Genomic DNA, 17,300 nt, shown 5'->3' with positions numbered 1-17,300 from the left:
GCAATCATAAAATCTCTTCTCAGAACGTGTTTGTAAGGCAGAGGGGATCCTGTGCAATCAAATAAAGGTCACAGAAGATAAGCAACGCTCCCCTTGTGTAACAGGCTGAGCTCTGTGTTTGCTCTGGAGATAGCTGAGTGCTTGAATGAGTTGGAAAGGCACTCAGAGAATGACTCAGCATGATGTGGTTTGTGAGAATGGGTAAAAGTTAATCTCCTTCTGCTCTAACTACAAACAAAGGTTGAAATAATGGAAGGTGTATAAGGGTTGAATGTGGGAGGGAAGGATGAGTGAGTTCTCTGGGCATAGGTGAAGGGTATAGGGAAATAGAAGCTATGTCAAATTCACATAGAAAGGAAAGGAGAGAGGTTAGGGATTGTAATGGGTAAGAATAGGACAGAGGTTGCAAATAAAGATTTAGAGAGGCTGAGCAAGTGAGGTTGAATGGATCTCTAAAACACAATTGAATGCTAGCACTAGAAGCAGATGAGGGCTTGAACAGAGCAGATGAGCAGGCTTATGGGGCAGAACATTCATTGCTATGAGCAAATGGGTGTGTAAGCACTTGTCTGGGGGGATGCGTGCAGCTTCTGTGTGTGAGCATGTCAACACAGGTGATTTTGCACAAGGTGGGATATCTGGCTCATTTCTGCTGTTCAAAAGTGAACAATGAAGATAGCTACATATTCTCCTTCTCTTTAACCAGACACCATTATGAAGCCATCTTTTCTTTATTAGCATTTGTTAGTAAAGAACTTTTGCAAAGAAATGCACAAGAACAGAAAGGAGATATAGTTGTTGATATAGTACTGATATCCAGTACTGAGACTCTTGATTTCACCCAAGGGCCTTGGCTTACTAGAAACTGATGTTAGGAGCTTCTTGTAAGCAATTTGAGTGTTTGGGATGACTGGGCCACTGGAAAACTGTGCTTTTTGGTTTTGTTTTCTCATTCTGAGAATGAAAACTCTCAGGAGAAAAGGGTGAAGAAACTAAATGAAGGGAGAAGTGTGAAAAATAGAGAAGAAAGGTACTGAGAGGCAGAACCCAGGTGCGCATCACAGCTTGGTCCCTCTTGTGCAGCACAGGAGCCCTTGGGAGCCAGGATGCTGCCTTCACTCTGTGCACTGATCTTTCCCAGAAGCTGCTCAGAGCCTGAGATAAAATTCTCTTTCTTTGAATAATACTTGTGTTTTGCCACAGCATCTCATGCATATAAATATCAGGGCAAAGTGGCTCTGCCTTGAGCTCCCCTTTGATGGTGCTTCTATTCAGACAGTATTTGGGCTTCCTGGAGTTTCTGGGAGCTGTAAAACTTGAGACTTTTAAAGCCAAAGTGGAGAAAAAAATGCCCAAATAAAGTAAAAGCTAGAAATACTGGGGAAAACTCGTACTTCAACTCTTCTGCATTTGGGAAATGGAGAAATCTTTACTGTGAAAGAACAAAACACTTAGATGCAGTTCTAGCATCAAAATGCAGTAAATAATAACTTGTGGATGAGGTGCTGAAAAGCTATTTTCTATCCAAAGGGCAGAATATTTGTGTAGAGACAGAACTTTTTCTACAGAGTTGGTTAGGAGAGGACTCTTAGTAACTTTCCTTCCTATTTGTTTTTCCCTGCAGGATCTACACCAGCTCTATGACTGTTGACCCACGCTTGACCGCCTCAAGTGATCCTGGCATGATGACATCTTCCAGACTCCCCATCCTTCTAGCACTGGTCTTTTCTTCTTTGTCCCCTGTTCTTTCCCATTCAAACAGGGAGATGTGGTTTCAGGATCTCTTTCCACCTAACACGTGCCCTATAAATGCCAAGACCAACACTTTTTATGGCATAATGTTTGATGCAGGAAGCACTGGAACCCGGATCCACATTTATACCTTTGTGCAGAAGAGCCCAGGTGAGACCCTGTGTCAGTCTGTGCACCTGCCACATGTTGACTCAGGTTCCGTTTCCACACGAGAGGATTTTGTTTGCATCAATACGGAATTTGGGATCAACTGAAGATTTCTCCTGTTTATCGTTCAGGTCATCCTCCGGGGGGTGATTGATTGCCATTTATGGTGGTGTTTCACTGTGAAAAGTTCTTTCTTGCACATCTTGAGAAACCCAGAGGTTTCTTTCTGGGTATATTGAATTTCTGAAGACTTTCACCTGTGCAGTTGTTTAAAGGAATGTCCCATTGAATTGGGAAGATTTCCAAGTTGCCTGTTACCTGGAATTATATCAATAAATATTTACATTCTGTATATGTAACATTTTATATCAAAACGAAATCAATACATTAAAGAATTATAACCACCTAGGCAGTTTCCAGAACTGTAAGCAGATGCAGCACACCACAGAATATCTACATCTGACGTGGTGTGGAGGTACCCAGCTTGGCTGCACATTAAACAGAATTCGAGAGGGTGAATTAGCTTGTGTACTGTGAACCAGCAAATCTGCAAAGGTTAAAGGCTAATAAGCCCTTCAGGGCCACATGTAGTACCTGTGTACTACAGTACTGTAGTACCTCATGTGGGCTTCACATGATTTCAACATTCTTTGGGAAGGGCTGGTGCAATGTCCAACTCTGATAGATGATATGCAATACTGAGATATACATGGTAGAGCCACGCTGCTCTGGGAGCAATAAGTCACATTTGTTTGGCTTTGCAGCCAAGTGCCTGGGGACAGTCAGCTCTGTTCAGCATTCTCTGTCTTTATGAATGGGATGAATCACCTATGAATAATCAGGAGCTGACTGTAATTGCCTTAATATGAATTAATATTTCACACTTAGCTTGGGGACAAGAAAGGAAAGAAATTTCGTTAAGATTAGGCAACAGTCATGCTACATTGCTACAACTTGTGACTTACAAATGCATAATGAACAAACATCCTTCTAATTATGTTTGTAATAAATTGTTGATGAACTTGGAGGACACAAGGGCAATGTTCTGTTAAGTATGTTTCTGAAATGAAGGAGCTGTGTATTTTGGGGGATTTATTATTTGCAAGGGGAAATCAAGGAGTGTTTCTTTAACAGTGCCTCAGACAACCTTTTGGAAGCTAAAGAAGATATATATATATATATATTTGAATTGTTGATTGTTTCATGTAATGTTTCATTTGTGCAGAAATCCTTCCAGAGTTGGAAGGGGAAATATTTGAGTCTGTGAAGCCAGGTCTTTCTGCCTATGCTGATCAGCCTGAAAAGGTAAGGCTCTCTTTCATTCCCCATGAGTTGATCCTCCTTCTACTAATATCAGTTGCATTCTACCAAGCAGTTCAAATACTCAAAATTGTAATGCAGGGAGTCAAGAAAAATGTAAAGATTCTATTACTGGCTCTTCAAACCTATTGCTCCACTTTTGTGAGTTAATTTCCACACAGTAAAATGGAAACTATTACTTCATGTATTTCATCAGTGAAACAATGGCTTAATTAATTGCTTAACTGCTATATCTAATTAGATCATATGTCTTTGAGAATATTTCATCACAGCTGTAGCTGAGTAATGATTTTGGTATGGGCAATTCCTGTTTTACTGATTCTGGACTTTTGTTTTTATTCGTGTATGGAGTTTTTAAAAAATAAAGCTGGGCAGATCCATAATCTGCAATCAGGTATGTTAATTAGTACTTTATTAATAAATTTACAATTTAGAATTGTAATAAGAAACTGAAGTTAGGTGCAGCCTTCTTTATTTTCAAATGCATACGGTTGCGAATTCATGTGCAGTGCGCTTCTTTCAGGCCACTCTGATCAGGAGTCAGAAATGAGCAGCAGGGCGAAGACAGCTAAAGGAAGCGAGCTGATACAAAGAGCCAGTCCTGAGCTGAGCTGCCATTTTCCAGATCCCTTCTGCTGACAGCAAGCTCATTCACAAGCTAAAGGAGATGCCAGGCAAATGATAGATTAGATTCTGTGCCTTGCCTGCTTTAGCAGCCCTGGAGTTAGGGCTAACTTAGGGGGAGCTTCAGATTTCAGTGTGCAATGTGCTCAGCTGCATTCAGTGCTGTAAGAATTTTAGTGTGAAACTCTGGGGAAGAGTAGATGGCTCTTTTTTAAAACTTTGATAAGCTCTCTTGTGATTTCACTAAATTGTCTTGTTTATTGGGTAGGAGAAGAGAAAAATCACCACCAACAGACATTTCTAGAAATTTCACAGGAGAATGCTTATTGCTAATGCCAAACTATAATTGTTAGAGCAGTATAAATAGTTGAGAGCCCAGCAGTGATGTCTGTGCCTCATACGATAAGCACTCTACAGCTGTCATTGTCATTAGGCTACTTTGTATGAACTTACTTGGAATTCTTATGTGCATTTACTGAAATCCACAGACATCCCCCCTGACCTTTGCAGTATCAGTAAGTAATTGCACCACTTAGTTTTATCATACTACAAGATGCCTAGGTTTGTCAGATACTCAGTTCCCATGCTTCCTTCCATCTTTTCCAAAAATACTTTCCACAAACAATGAAATTTAATTCTGTCTCCTAGGATATAACTCTGAATGTATCTGACCTTCCTTTAAGGTTTGTATGAGATGCCTAGCACAGTTTTTATGCTTCTTTTAGGCGTGGATGTTTTCTGCTGTTGAATACCAGTTTCACTAGTTTTGAGGAGTTAGGAGGCACATTTTCTGAAGGAAAACTGTAAGAAATACAATTTCTTCCTTTAAGGGTGCTGAATCCGTCAAAAAATTGCTGGACATGGCCATAGATGCTGTGCCACCTCATCTCTGGAAGAAGACTCCAGTAGTGTTAAAAGCCACAGCTGGACTGCGCTTACTGTCAGAGGAGAAAGCTCAAGCTCTACTCTCTGAGGTAATACTAACATCTTTTGGGTACAATACTGTTGCTCTGTTTCATCTTTCCTGGCTCAGTTCTCCAGTCTGTTGCCATCTGCGAATTTCGGCTGTGAAAAGTAACTGTAATCCCACCATAGCATGAAACTCACAGACTTCACAAATTTTCTTGCATGGTCCTGAAATCCTCTGTCATGGTGTGGATAGAAGACTCTGGGAGAGAGACTTTGGATACGTTGCTTTCTTTACTGGCCCTTAGAAGAGGAAGAATTTTGTTTGTCACGCTCTCTTGACTTTTTTTCTACTGCAGTGAAAAGGAAAGCTTTTCTCTGTCATTGTCAGAGCAGAGCAAGACTGTTCAGACCAAGGAACTGAATCATTTTCTCTTTCTTCAGGTGAAAGAAGTCTTTGAGGAGTCACCATTTCTTGTTCCAGAAGATAGTGTTAGCATCATGGACGGGTCTTATGAAGGTGTGTTTTAGAAGGAAGAAAAACTGAAGGCAAAGAGGAATGGGAGGGGAAGCAGGAATGACTGAATTTAAAGGGGAAATGCTCACCTAAACTGAGGGAAGGAAGATTTCTAGCCTGGTTTGTAACCTAAATAAGTAATGTAAAAATAAATAAATAAATCAGATTGGAATGGTGCAGGTAGTTAAGTAGCAAAGGAAGTAACCTAAAATACAAGAAAATATGTAGGCTTGGAGTTAATGACTATTTATAAATGATTTTGCAGTGCAGAACAAACCAGTGATGCATTTTGGCTACATATCCTGGGTAATTCTGTACGGATGTCTGATAGAAGCCATCCATGATGTCACATTCAATTCTGAACATTTCATTATGGTGAATTTTTGGAAGTTGTTCAGGGAAGGCAGAAAGAATTATCACGAAGCTTAAGCAACCAATTCATGGAGTAAGATTAAAGAGCAAAATCTGTCCATGGGGGCCAAGAGAAAAAGAGAAAGAACACAAAGTTTACAAGTGTTTGATGAAGCACAGTGGAACACGCAGTGTGCCACTAGGATTAACAGATGAAGCGTGTATCAAGGAGAAGTGTGGTACTAACAGGGAGCAGGACCTGTGAGGCATAACAGAACACAGCGTAGCCTGCCAAGTTCTGTTTTAAAACCCACCTCTCCTACTGTCACGTTTCCCTGTGTTTGGGTGATAATCATGCCATCCTCAAGCCAGCTCCTGGAGTCCAAGAGCAGCTGTTTGCATTTTAGTGGTTGCTACTGTGTGATTTTTGTATGCTACAGTTGCATACCTGCTACAAATGTTGTTCATATCCTATCTAACGAGCTTTTAATACATCAATAATGTGTAATATTAAACTGACTTGTAAGTTTGAATTAATGTCTAAAATATTAGAGAGATTATATTACATTACATGGAAATCATTACTAAATAAGTAATGTGGAGTGGTGGTAAAAGTGGGCAGGAGGTCATCAGAGTATTCAGTGGTGACTTTTTTTTTTCCTTTTTCTCTCTGCAGGAATTTTAGCCTGGATCACTGTGAACTTTTTGACAGGTAGCTAATGCTGTATAACTTCTCTTTACATTTGAACTTGAGTTTCTTCTGCAGAGATGATCTCTCTGTGTGTTCCTCTGCCTTGGTTGCTGTACCTTCCTATTCCTCCCCACTGTGGCAACAGTGCTAAAGCAGTGGATTGACTTGGGCAGATTCTGTCTCAGAGGCTGAGTCCCACATGTAGCAAGAAGGCGGCATCTTGATCCAGAAGGTGCTAGGATTTACTCAGGACTGGGAGGCACTGGCAAGCTGGTTTCTGTAATGTATGTCGGGCCATGGTACCACTGACTTCTTAGAAGATGGGAAACAGGGTGTTATGCTATTCTTCATCTCACTTTGAACTGTGCAGTGAACGTGATGCAATAGCATGCATTAGCCCGATGTGCTCTAATAAGTTCTGAGAGTGCAATCTAGCAAAGAGAAAATAAAATCAGTGTTCCAGCAGAAATCTGAGTAAGCAAACAAAGAAATTTCAAAAATGTTGTTCTGGGTGAAGAGGAATGATAACAGTTTGTTCTGCTCTTTCTAATATCTTTATTCTCCTACTGTTCTTGACGAGCACCTATGGTAATTACAGAATTTATGCACTGTCCCTGACAATCTTCTACTATGTCTCTTTCTTTCCGCTTCTCATGTATACCCAAACATTCATCTGCTTTTGTCTCTCAGAATGTGAAATTTGAGTCAGAGAAGAAATTTTCTTAATACCTTCTTTACGACAACATTCCTCTGATGGTTTTTTCTTTGAAGGCCCACTCAGCCTCATGATGTGGGAATTTGTTGGTTGGCTGAGCATACATGCAGTATCCGCATTATAGCATTTTGCCACGTCAGGCTGTTCTGAACATGATGTGGTTTGCAGGGCAGCTGTCTGGCCATAACCAGCACACTACTGGGACCCTGGACTTGGGAGGAGCCTCAACCCAGATCACATTTCTGCCACGGTTTGAGGTGAGGAGTGGCTGTAAGCATACGAGTCGAGACCACAATGCCAGTGGGAAGACATGGGCACAGCTGGGCTCTGTGCTCTCATTTTGTCAGCTCTGGCACAAGCAGAACATCTCTGATATAGTCAACATCTGCACAGCCTTCCCTTTGACATCAGCAGTTGGCTGATAGGCACTTGCAAACAAAGAAGCCTGGATAAGTAGGCAGGAAAAAGAAAGCAAGCAAATGTGTAAAACCAAAGAGAATTAGCCTTTGTTTTCTAGACTTAGGCTGAAAAATCCCCATGAATGAAAGACAATTACTTTGCATTTGATAAATGTAGCATATTTTTAGGGAATATTCTTACATATTACAGCAAATTAGGGTCTCTTCTGAGTTATCATTTCTTTCCATTCCAGATCCTCACTAAATGTGGCAGGGTGGGATAGTTGTCTGATGGAGCAACTGTTTTTACTTCTAATAGCACAGCTACTCCCTCTTTGTTTACTTACCTGTTCCTTCTCGTTTCCTGGAGAATTCTTGTCTCTGGGGGACTCTCCCCATCTCTGCTGGATTTTTCAGAAATTCTGTATCTCTTTAGAAGGTCTGAATTGGGACCCAAGTATGAAAATTGCATGGGAAAATTACATGGATGTTAAACAGTGGAGGGATGCTACAGCATTCAGTACCTCCATATTGCCAAGTTGTTTTTGTCCCTCTTGCTATTTCTGAAGTAGTGTAACATATTTTGCTTACAAGAATGGAAATTCTCAAATAGGTGTTTGGGGACCACTAAACACATGGTTTTCATATCAGAATATTTGAGTTCTGCCATGGTGGGTCATGTTGAAACCTGATGTGCAACCTTATCATGTTCTGCAGAGCCTCTAGTACTCTGGACTTGTCCTCTGTTTTGTACTGATAACACCTGCTGAACTGGGCATTGGACCAACAGGAAAGGGTGTTATGTGTCAGGGTTTTAGAGACTAAATAGAGCTTTAAAGGAGGCTGGACTGCAGCTCAGGATTCAAACTTCTCCTTATGGCTTTGCAGGAAAAGGCCTTGAAGGTTTGCTACTGACGAGGGCCAACAGTGTGAATAGTAGAGTGGTTTGGAGTAAGGCTTCATGTATCCTAGTTGTATGTTGTGCCTGCTGCAAGCCTATGTTATCAATTTCACACCAAAAAGCACACATATAGCTCAGGATGCTTCTGAAAAATTCTGCCCATGTGACAGAATTTTGTCCCTTGATTTGAAGAGGTTTTTTTCCTCCTATAACCTGAGGCAGTTGCATATTTGCTTTCATATTATTTTTTTAAGAAACAACACTGTAATACTAGGAGATTCATTAATGAAAGATTTGCAAGCAAATAGAAGATGCAGAATGGTAACTGCAAAGAGCTGTTTTAACACTGCTATGCTTTTCATGATTTGGCTATTGCCAAAGTTATAAGCAACTAAAATTCAACCATAATAATTATGAAATCATTTGTCTAGTGCCTGCCTCACCTGGGACTGTGTGAAGAATTCTACATTTTCATGAATGCAAAGGACACGAAAACAGTTGTTTTCTCCAATCAATTTTTTTTTTTCAGGACTCTCCTTTTTTAAAGTTTTTGTGACATAAGATTTAGGAACAGAATTCAGAATATGGCAGGCTCAAGGGTCACTGCCACTCCTACACAAATCTACCCAACACCAAAAACAAACCAGTCTATATTTGTTCAGAAGAGACTTAAGCTAAATACTGCCAAACCTCTGTCAGTGTCACGCAGGCTGCCCTCCAGCACTCTGTAATTGCAGATCTGTCTTTTGCTCTGTCTGGTTACTGGAACAGCAGCAGTGACTCTGAAGGTTCAGTCCTGAGATTCTGCTGTTTGGCCCAGAGCAGCAGTGTCTGATATGAAGGCATGGAGCCAAGAAGGGATGGGAGGATGAGGTTAGAGGAAGCAGAGGAAAGGTTAAGGCCTCAGGGACTGGAAACAGAAAGGAACAGTAAATGAGTCCAGAACAGGTTCAGATTTACAAGAATGAGAGTCAGCGTGGCAAGGAAATAGAGACTGAGTATCAGTGGGGCAAACGTGCACAGAGAGGGAACACTCTGAACGGGAGAAGATGAAATAGTGAAGTGAGAGCCGAGGGTAGGATGGAAACATTTAAACCAGGAGTGCAAAGAAGTGCAAAAGCTGAGAGTCAATGTTCACAGTGTTTCTTTGACTATCTGGAAATAATTCAACTTGGGAAAAATCTGGTTTATACTTTAATTGGCATTTTTAGATTCTTCTCTGTGCCTGAATTAAGATCTCCAGCCTGGCTTGGAAAAGTTCATAGTGCTTCAAGTGCAGTTGATTTCAGTGGGGACTCTGTGTGTATATATAGGAAAGCATACAAGTACTCTGAAAAACTAAGTGAATTAAAGAGTATTTTCATCCTGATCTGTTTCGTTTCCCTATTATTCACTGCAGTAACACAAAGATGCAAATAAATAAACTCCGTGTTAAATACTGCAAGCATTACAGCAGCAGGCACCACTGGAAAACTTTTTTTTGTTTTCAAAGGGTATATCTGTGATATTACATCTATCAGTTATTTATTTTTTGTTGCATAATTACAACTAAAAGTTTTCTTCTTTTACTTAATTTTTAGGAAACCCTGAAGGAAAGCCCTAGTGATTTTCTTACCTCATTTGAAATGTTTAACAGCACCTACAAGCTCTATACCCACAGGTGAGGAGCAAAAAGGCTGCTGGCTCTAGTTGGAGAATCAATCTCTCTGCAGCCTCTGAGACCAGAAATGTTTGTGTTGTCTGCTGTGTCTGTTGTGTTGTGTTGCTGTTGGGACTATGATTTATTTACTGTATTTTTTTTTACCTGCTTGAAACATTAGTTGAACTGAAACATGACAGTAGGCTGGAAATACTCCAGGTTATTATTACTGCAAAGTACTAATAGTCCTTCAAAGGAAAAGAAGCATTATGAGTACTCTGTTTAAGAATTTTTATTACTTGGTTCAAGCCAAATATTCTGGAACAAACAGAATAGTAGATGTTGTGCCAGCAGTCAGAATTAAATTAAATTAATTAAATTCCTAGTTCTCAATTCCAAATAGCCCATCTCTTTAGTAACTGGATAAAAAGTAAAACTTAGACTGATGTAAACCAATGAGACAGCTAATACACAACATGGAGCACAGACTCTTGAGCCAGCTGTGGGGATTCTTGGCTTGACAGAATGTAATTGTGCTTACTGAATTATGCAAACAGGTATCTGAGATGTCTGCAGTGATACCCAGAGTTTCCCTTCATTATCTATATAGAACTCAACCATGCATGATAGAGTTTGTCTCAGCACACAGCTACTGGGGCAAAGAATATCATTTCAGTTAACTGCAGAATATGTTTACTTGACAGCAAAGCTGGTTTAACAGTCCTCCTCTCACACTACTTGAATTTATGAAAGTAACCAATTGCTGTATTTACCAACAAATTCTATCGCTTGCAATAATTGGGATTTAAAATAATCTCATAAAAATGGGGAAGACAGAGATCAATTTAACCCTGGTTATTACGTAAAAACTTGCATTAACATTACTAAAAAGATAGGTAGTCAAAGAGAAATGGAAATGAAAGGCCAGCAGGGATTTAATCTAGCTGCGTTGTTACAGCCAGTAACACGTAACGATATTCTCATAAGTGTTGTTCACAACCCTAGCTTGCAGTATAGTGGTATTATATGAAGTCAAACAGAGGCCAACTTCATAGGAAGACACATCCTCATTATAGTGGGACAGTGTGCAGTTTTGTTAGTTCTGTTAAGAGCACCTGTTAAGAGTCTTATGCATATAATGTAGGAATGGCCATACTATTCCCCTGCACTCCTCACATAACTTTATTTATCCCTGGTTTTTAAGACTAATGCATTTTTACATTTCAAATAATGTCCTGTAGAAATGTCACACCAACTCTAACCACTTTCTGCAGTTTAAAATTTACCCATCTTACAGCATAATGTGCCTTGGCATCTGTAATTTTGGGACTTGGAGCTGTTCAGGCAAAGAGAACTCTCTATTTCCTTTGCATAGAATAGTGGGAAACAAAGAAAAGGTTTGATTTGAGTGTTCCAGGATTTAGGAAGAGTTATGGATGAAACATATCAAAAGTGCAAGAATTAAAAACTGAAATGTTTTCTTTTGTTTTTGCAGCTATTTGGGTTTTGGATTAAAAGCTGCCAGACTAGCAACTCTTGGAGCTTTGGATACAGAAGGTATGTCCAGATAAGAAAACACTGAAGATTTCTGAAGAGATAAGTAGGCTTAGTCTTGCATCAGCAACCCATTTCATATGCCTTCACTGCTAGATTTCACACTTTTCCTGGTATAGATCTGTCCAGAAACTGAGCCTACTGCTTTTTTTCTAGGAATGTCATGTGAGAAAGCTGCTTTTCCAGTTTCAACTAGCAGCGAGACTGAGGGTAAATTCCAGAAATGCACACACTAAATACATAGCCAGCCATCAATATACAGCTTTACCAGCTTTCACATAAATGCAAACAGCATAAGGTTACCTGAGTAGGTTGCACAGTTCAGACTTCCTTACTTTTGCCTGAAGACCTTAATGAAGGTCTTTCAGCCTTTTCTTTTCTGGCTTTGCACACTGGTAACTGCATTAAAATTTATCCTTCCTGACCCTCTCATTTCCAGTTGCAGATGGACAAATGTTCCGCAGCTCTTGTTTGCCAAAGCAACTGGAAGCAGAGTGGCACTTTGGGGGAGTGAAGTACCGGTATGGGGGCAACAAAGAAGGTAAAATAAAGCAACTTGTTGCTTCTTGTAAGACAAGTCTTGCCTCCAGCATCTGCGTTTTTTCTTGACAAATACTCTGTCAGTTATCTTACAGTGTGAAGGATACTTCTCCAATCATAGACCTATGGAGCTTTGATAGAGCCAAAGAATGATCTGAAGCCACAAGAGTAGCTGGCCTGTGCTTGCTATACACTGCCTTAATAGGAAACATTAGTTACTCATACAAACAGGAGAGTTCTTTCTGAGGCTTGGAGCTGAGTTCTCTGGCTGTGTTAGGGTACAACAACTGGTAGACTGAAGAGTATCCTCTTGTGGAACTCTTTCTTAAGAATACTGTCTCTAATGCTGCAAGCAAAGCAAGAAGCTGCTACCAGCAGTGACTAAAACAGTCCCCTTTGGTGACTGACACTGCTTTGCTTTACAGTAGGAAACAAGATTGCTGTGCTTGATTGAGTGTGTGTGACTTATAAACTACAATGTGAAGGGGAAGGAAAGTAAAGCTTTACCTTGCAGGTGGTAGCAAACAAATGAGATTCTGCTGACCACAGAACACAGCAATGGGAGCTTTGCCTAAAGAGGAAGCATTTCATGCACCTACCCTAGTATGCTCAGCTTGCCTATCAGATACTGCTGTGAACTGCTTTAGCAAGTTCCACTTGAGGATGGTGATCTAGAGTGCTTGCTCCATGCAGGTACCACACTGGATTATGGAGAGTCTATCTAAGCTCTTCTCAACTCCCCTGATTCTTTAATCTCTGCTTCTTCCCCTTTTCACTCTTGCCACCAATTCCTCCATCTCCTGGATGTGCCTCTTAGGCTCACCTTATCTGTCTTTGTCCTGGCAGGAGAGACAGGATTCAAACCTTGCTATCTGGAAGTACTGAAGGTTGTCAAAGGAAAACTGCACCAACCAGATGAGATTCGTGGAAGTTCCTTCTATGCTTTCTCCTATTACTATGATCGAGCAGCTGACACCAACCTAATAGGTAAAACTGGTCTGGGGTAATCTACTACATGTGAGCATGCCAACCAGAAGGTAGAACCCTGAAGATGGAGACAGGTGAAGCAGGGAAATGGCGCAAGATGTCTAAGGAAAAGGAAACACACAAAATGCCTTCCTGTAACCCTCATTTTTGGTATTTGGAATTTGACAGAAGAGACTAGTGCTCTGAATGCTACTTATGCTTGCTGCTCTGTTCATTGTTACCAAGGACTTCACTCCTGGCCCATCATCACAGAGTTGTACCCCAGAGTCTGCTTAGATTTAGAACTCAACTGCTTGCAGGTTTATGAAGATACTGTCTCACCTCTTTCTTTTCAGATTATGAACAGGGAGGAGTTCTGGAAGTGAGAGATTTTGAAAGAAAAGCCAAAGAAGGTAACTATCATCAAACATGGGAAACTGTTGGGGAGGATAAATCATTAAAGATGAATGTTTACAAGGCAGTACTTCATGTATTTGACTTGAAAAAAATGACTGTTCAGCCTTTATTTCACTTACACTTCCATGTCTTGCTACTTACCTTCTGTTACGCCATACCTCTAACTGTTGCTGAATAAAGTATTGAAGAACAGTAACAAGAGGGAAAGTGGTAGCATCTTTGCAGTTCTGTTCAGGAAATAAGGGAAACAGCTTATAAATGTCAGCACAAAACAGTACATTTCCATCTAAAAGATGATGCTTGTTGTAAATGCACTTCCTAGTCACTGTAACCCTTGTTGTGGAATCTTTGCTGCAGTGTGAGTGGTTGTTTGGGCAATAGTCTCTTGGGCATATGGTTGAAAATTTAAAATTAAAAGCAGCTGTCAGCCCAGAAGGTGGAATCTGTTACTAGAGCCATTTTTGGACAGACTAAGGAAGATAAATGTTGCCACATTCTTAAAATAAGCAGTCTACCAAGCAATTACCCTGGCAGCTACTGATTGAGCACAGGTTCAATCTTCAAAAGAGCAATATGAACTATGTTGCTGTAACAAAACATACACTTCTGATAGAGTTAAGAGAAACTGTAATTACTGTATCATTTACTCTCTAACTTTATAGAACAGCTGTGTAGTATATACCATGTGTCATATAGAAGTAGGTGATGTGTTTTAGTGGATTTTGGCTTAAGGTCATTTCAGAAGCCCCTTTATTTTGCTGATTTTTTTTTAAATTATTTTTTCTTTCTCTAGTCTGTGATAACATGGAGAGGTTCAGCTCAGCCAGTCCTTTCCTCTGCATGGATCTCACTTACATCACTGCTTTATTAAAGGAAGGTTTTGGATTTAGAGACAACACACTCTTACAGGTGAGAGGTTCAATCCCAAAACCAGCTTTCCAATTTCTCTATCAAACAACATGCAGTGGTTCATTTTTCTGGCTAACTAGCTACTAAGTCTTTCCAGGGTTGCTATGTGTAGTTGCTGTCATGTGCAACTCTCAACATATTGGGAACATTGTTGGTAACAATTGCTTTTTTTCCTTTTATAGTTAACAAAAAAAGTGAACAACATAGAGACAAGCTGGACTTTGGGTGCTACCTTTCACTTATTGCAGTCTCTGGGGATAACATATTGAACTGTGACATTCCTATGGATTTCAGCATTTCTGAAAGTTTGAGAAAGCAAACTGAAATCACCAGGTATGTTATCCAACGGGAGTCAATCACAGAGAGGAAAATGGACCAAAGCTATAAAACAGATCCTCACCTGGGATTGGCATTGCACATAATGAAAGTTGACACAATATAATTGTGATTGTCACAAATAATCCAGAAGCTGCCTTCTGAAAGTCAAAAGGCCTAAACTCCTGCAGTATATCTGCAAGAGACTCAAAGCCAGCGTTCACCAGCACATTTGTATAGCATCCCATTGCTAAAAGCACAGCATGTTTGGGACGTGGTGGTAAATTACAGATGGTATTTCTCCTCCCCCATTTACTTTAAGCATACAGTACTGAAGTTTGCTTGCAAGACATTAAATACAGAAATTGCACATGACACCAACAGCCATTCAGAGAAAATTAAACAATAACCCTGGATGCTCCCAGCCTCAGTGTTCAAAGTACCCAACTGTTAGCTAATATATTACAAGATGACATCAGCCTTTCTATAAGCACTCTTCGGGTATAATTTTAGGAAAGGTATTGGCTGAAACATAGGCTGTACCACACCAAGCATTTCTTTCAGCAGTAGTTTCTTAAGCAACATCTGTGCTGACAGACTGCATGACTACCTTTGTGCTGCCCTTTGTAAGTTTGTACTGTATGGCTGCACATCTGGATGTCAGGCCTTGATTCATTTTAGCATCTACACTTGTAACACACAGTTGTGCAGGCACAAAACTAGGCAGCAAGATATGTACATGTGCCAGATATTGAAACTCCACTGCCAGAAGAAATGCTCGTCGCATTACACCACAAGGAAATTAAGGATGGGATCGGACGAAGTGTCTGATGTAATAGTTCACATTGCCTTGACTACATCTGTTCAATATGGAATATGGAACTTAAAGATGAACTTAGCACAGGCTTAGGAACAGAGTTTTCATTTACCCCTGCCTTATGACAAACACTTTGTTCTTTTCAGGCATTTGCACTTACATGTATATTAGACCACATCTTTTTCACTTTGGTAAAACCCAAGATTGGTCTCACACTACCTTCTCTGGAATATGGATTTGAAAATAATTGTTAATGCCCAGCATGAGGAAGAAATAGTGCATTCAAATCCTAACTAAACTCAGCAAGTAGGTTGGAGTCCTAGGAATTTGCCTTACTATGAACACTGGTCATTTTCCTCTAATTAGCAGCACAAGTCTGGCGATGGCTGATTAAGTTATCCCATTTCCCTGCCTCAGGTTTTATGGTGTTAGGATGCAAAGCATGCTTTTGATTGAACAAGCTTGGTCAGCACCAAGTCCAAGGAGCAGGGTGGAAGCAGCCTATAACTGTCCCACTTTTGACACCTTGCTGTAAACTCAGACTGTTTCTTTGGAATATGAAATGAGCACCCTACTTGTGCTCCTTACCAGAATCAGTTAGAGAGATGCACGTTAGGAAATGCATCAGCACCACAGCAAACTTCTGTTCCTCTGTCACTACAACAATTTGTTTGAGAAGGAAGAAAGTAGCCATGGAATCCAGCCTTTTCTTTATGAGGAACCTTTCTTATTCCCCTGCTTACCATTTGGCAAAACTTAGTGCATGGTCTGCATGCATGGTTTCAACAACAAGGTGACAAAAAGCATATTCATCTTCTGAATGACCAATTTTCTTCACCTTTGTATTCTTTGGAGAACACAAAGAAGGTTGCAGTGATTAATAGCCAAGCATGTTACTCCTGAGAAGTAGCTAATGTAATGAATCAAAGGCTTCCAGTCTGAGCCAGTGCTATGATAAACTCTCTTAGCAGATCCCGAGGCCAAGAACCACAAGCAGTGAGGCTGTACTTCAAACACAAAAGCAAGGTGGGGTATTATTTTTAAGGCACAAGCAGAAGTTATCTGCCAAGTGAATAAAGCCTAGCCCTGACAAGTACCTGAGGGTTTGGTTTTGTCCTGAGGGAGGATATCTAGAAGAAGACATACTGTGTGGAGAAAGTTTCTTTTCTTTGCCTCAAACTCTGGTACTACAGATCCTAGGTGGGAGCATCCATTATCCTGTACCAAAGTTGCATTAAATCTGAATGCTCAGGGCCTTCATTTGTCAGTGGCACAATTCATTAGCTGAAACACACCTGCTGCTCTCTACCAGGGGTCTGATCCTGCAGTCACAAGAGAAACAAAAACTAAGCTCAAAGGTTTCTTTTAGAAGAAATTGCAGAATTGAGCTCTTACTGTTTACATCTGAATTACTAAAAGTGGACTGAGGATATAGGGAAGCCAGTCATGTCCTCGCACTCTAGTGCAATGATTTTATTTATTAGCTTAACTAAAAACTAAGCAGCCTTTTAAGGGAAGAGTTCTACTTGCACCGCTGATTTTTATCTTCTCCTTTGTTAAGTCTCTTATCCTGACTACCAGGAACTGCTTAGTATGTGTGACTGAGGAAGCACGAGTGATGGCTTTCAGTACAAAACTTATGTTTAATTATTTGTGATTTTAATTCCTGATACTGGTTACCGTATCTACAAATCTCACCCAGTAGCAGTGCTCACTCAATGTTGTGAATCTCAAATGTCTAATGCAGGAGGGCTGGCATTTGGAACATAAGACAGAATACCTTGATTTTCTATTTTAGTAATTAAAGCATTTTTAACAATA

At 40.2% G+C, this 17,300-nt stretch overlaps 1 protein-coding gene across 3 annotated transcripts in view; it reads left to right on the top strand.

Annotated features, from left to right (window-relative positions):
• Positions 1-17,300, top strand: part of ENTPD5 (ectonucleoside triphosphate diphosphohydrolase 5 (inactive)) — an 18,772-nt gene extending 1,472 nt beyond the window's left edge. For all 3 annotated transcript variants that reach the window (XM_042814364.1, XM_042814363.1, XM_042814362.1), the window contains exons 2-14: positions 1,625-1,902; positions 3,125-3,204; positions 4,674-4,817; positions 5,194-5,269; positions 6,294-6,329; positions 7,192-7,280; positions 9,903-9,982; positions 11,457-11,518; positions 11,955-12,056; positions 12,902-13,042; positions 13,378-13,434; positions 14,232-14,347; positions 14,530-17,300. In XM_042814364.1, the coding sequence (XP_042670298.1) occupies positions 1,641-1,902; positions 3,125-3,204; positions 4,674-4,817; positions 5,194-5,269; positions 6,294-6,329; positions 7,192-7,280; positions 9,903-9,982; positions 11,457-11,518; positions 11,955-12,056; positions 12,902-13,042; positions 13,378-13,434; positions 14,232-14,347; positions 14,530-14,616 (1,332 nt within the window). In that variant the 5' untranslated portion in view covers positions 1,625-1,640 and the 3' untranslated portion in view covers positions 14,617-17,300. The remainder of the gene's footprint in view (positions 1-1,624; positions 1,903-3,124; positions 3,205-4,673; positions 4,818-5,193; positions 5,270-6,293; positions 6,330-7,191; positions 7,281-9,902; positions 9,983-11,456; positions 11,519-11,954; positions 12,057-12,901; positions 13,043-13,377; positions 13,435-14,231; positions 14,348-14,529) is intronic.

The sequence above is a fragment of the Centrocercus urophasianus genome, unplaced genomic scaffold, assembly GCF_019232065.1.
Source record: "Centrocercus urophasianus isolate 14NV4802_14NV808 unplaced genomic scaffold, USGS_Curo_1.0 seq_14, whole genome shotgun sequence".
Lineage (NCBI taxonomy): Eukaryota > Metazoa > Chordata > Aves > Galliformes > Phasianidae > Centrocercus > Centrocercus urophasianus.
Note: the sequence above shows the minus strand (reverse complement) of the source record. Positions and strands in the feature narration are given on the sequence as shown.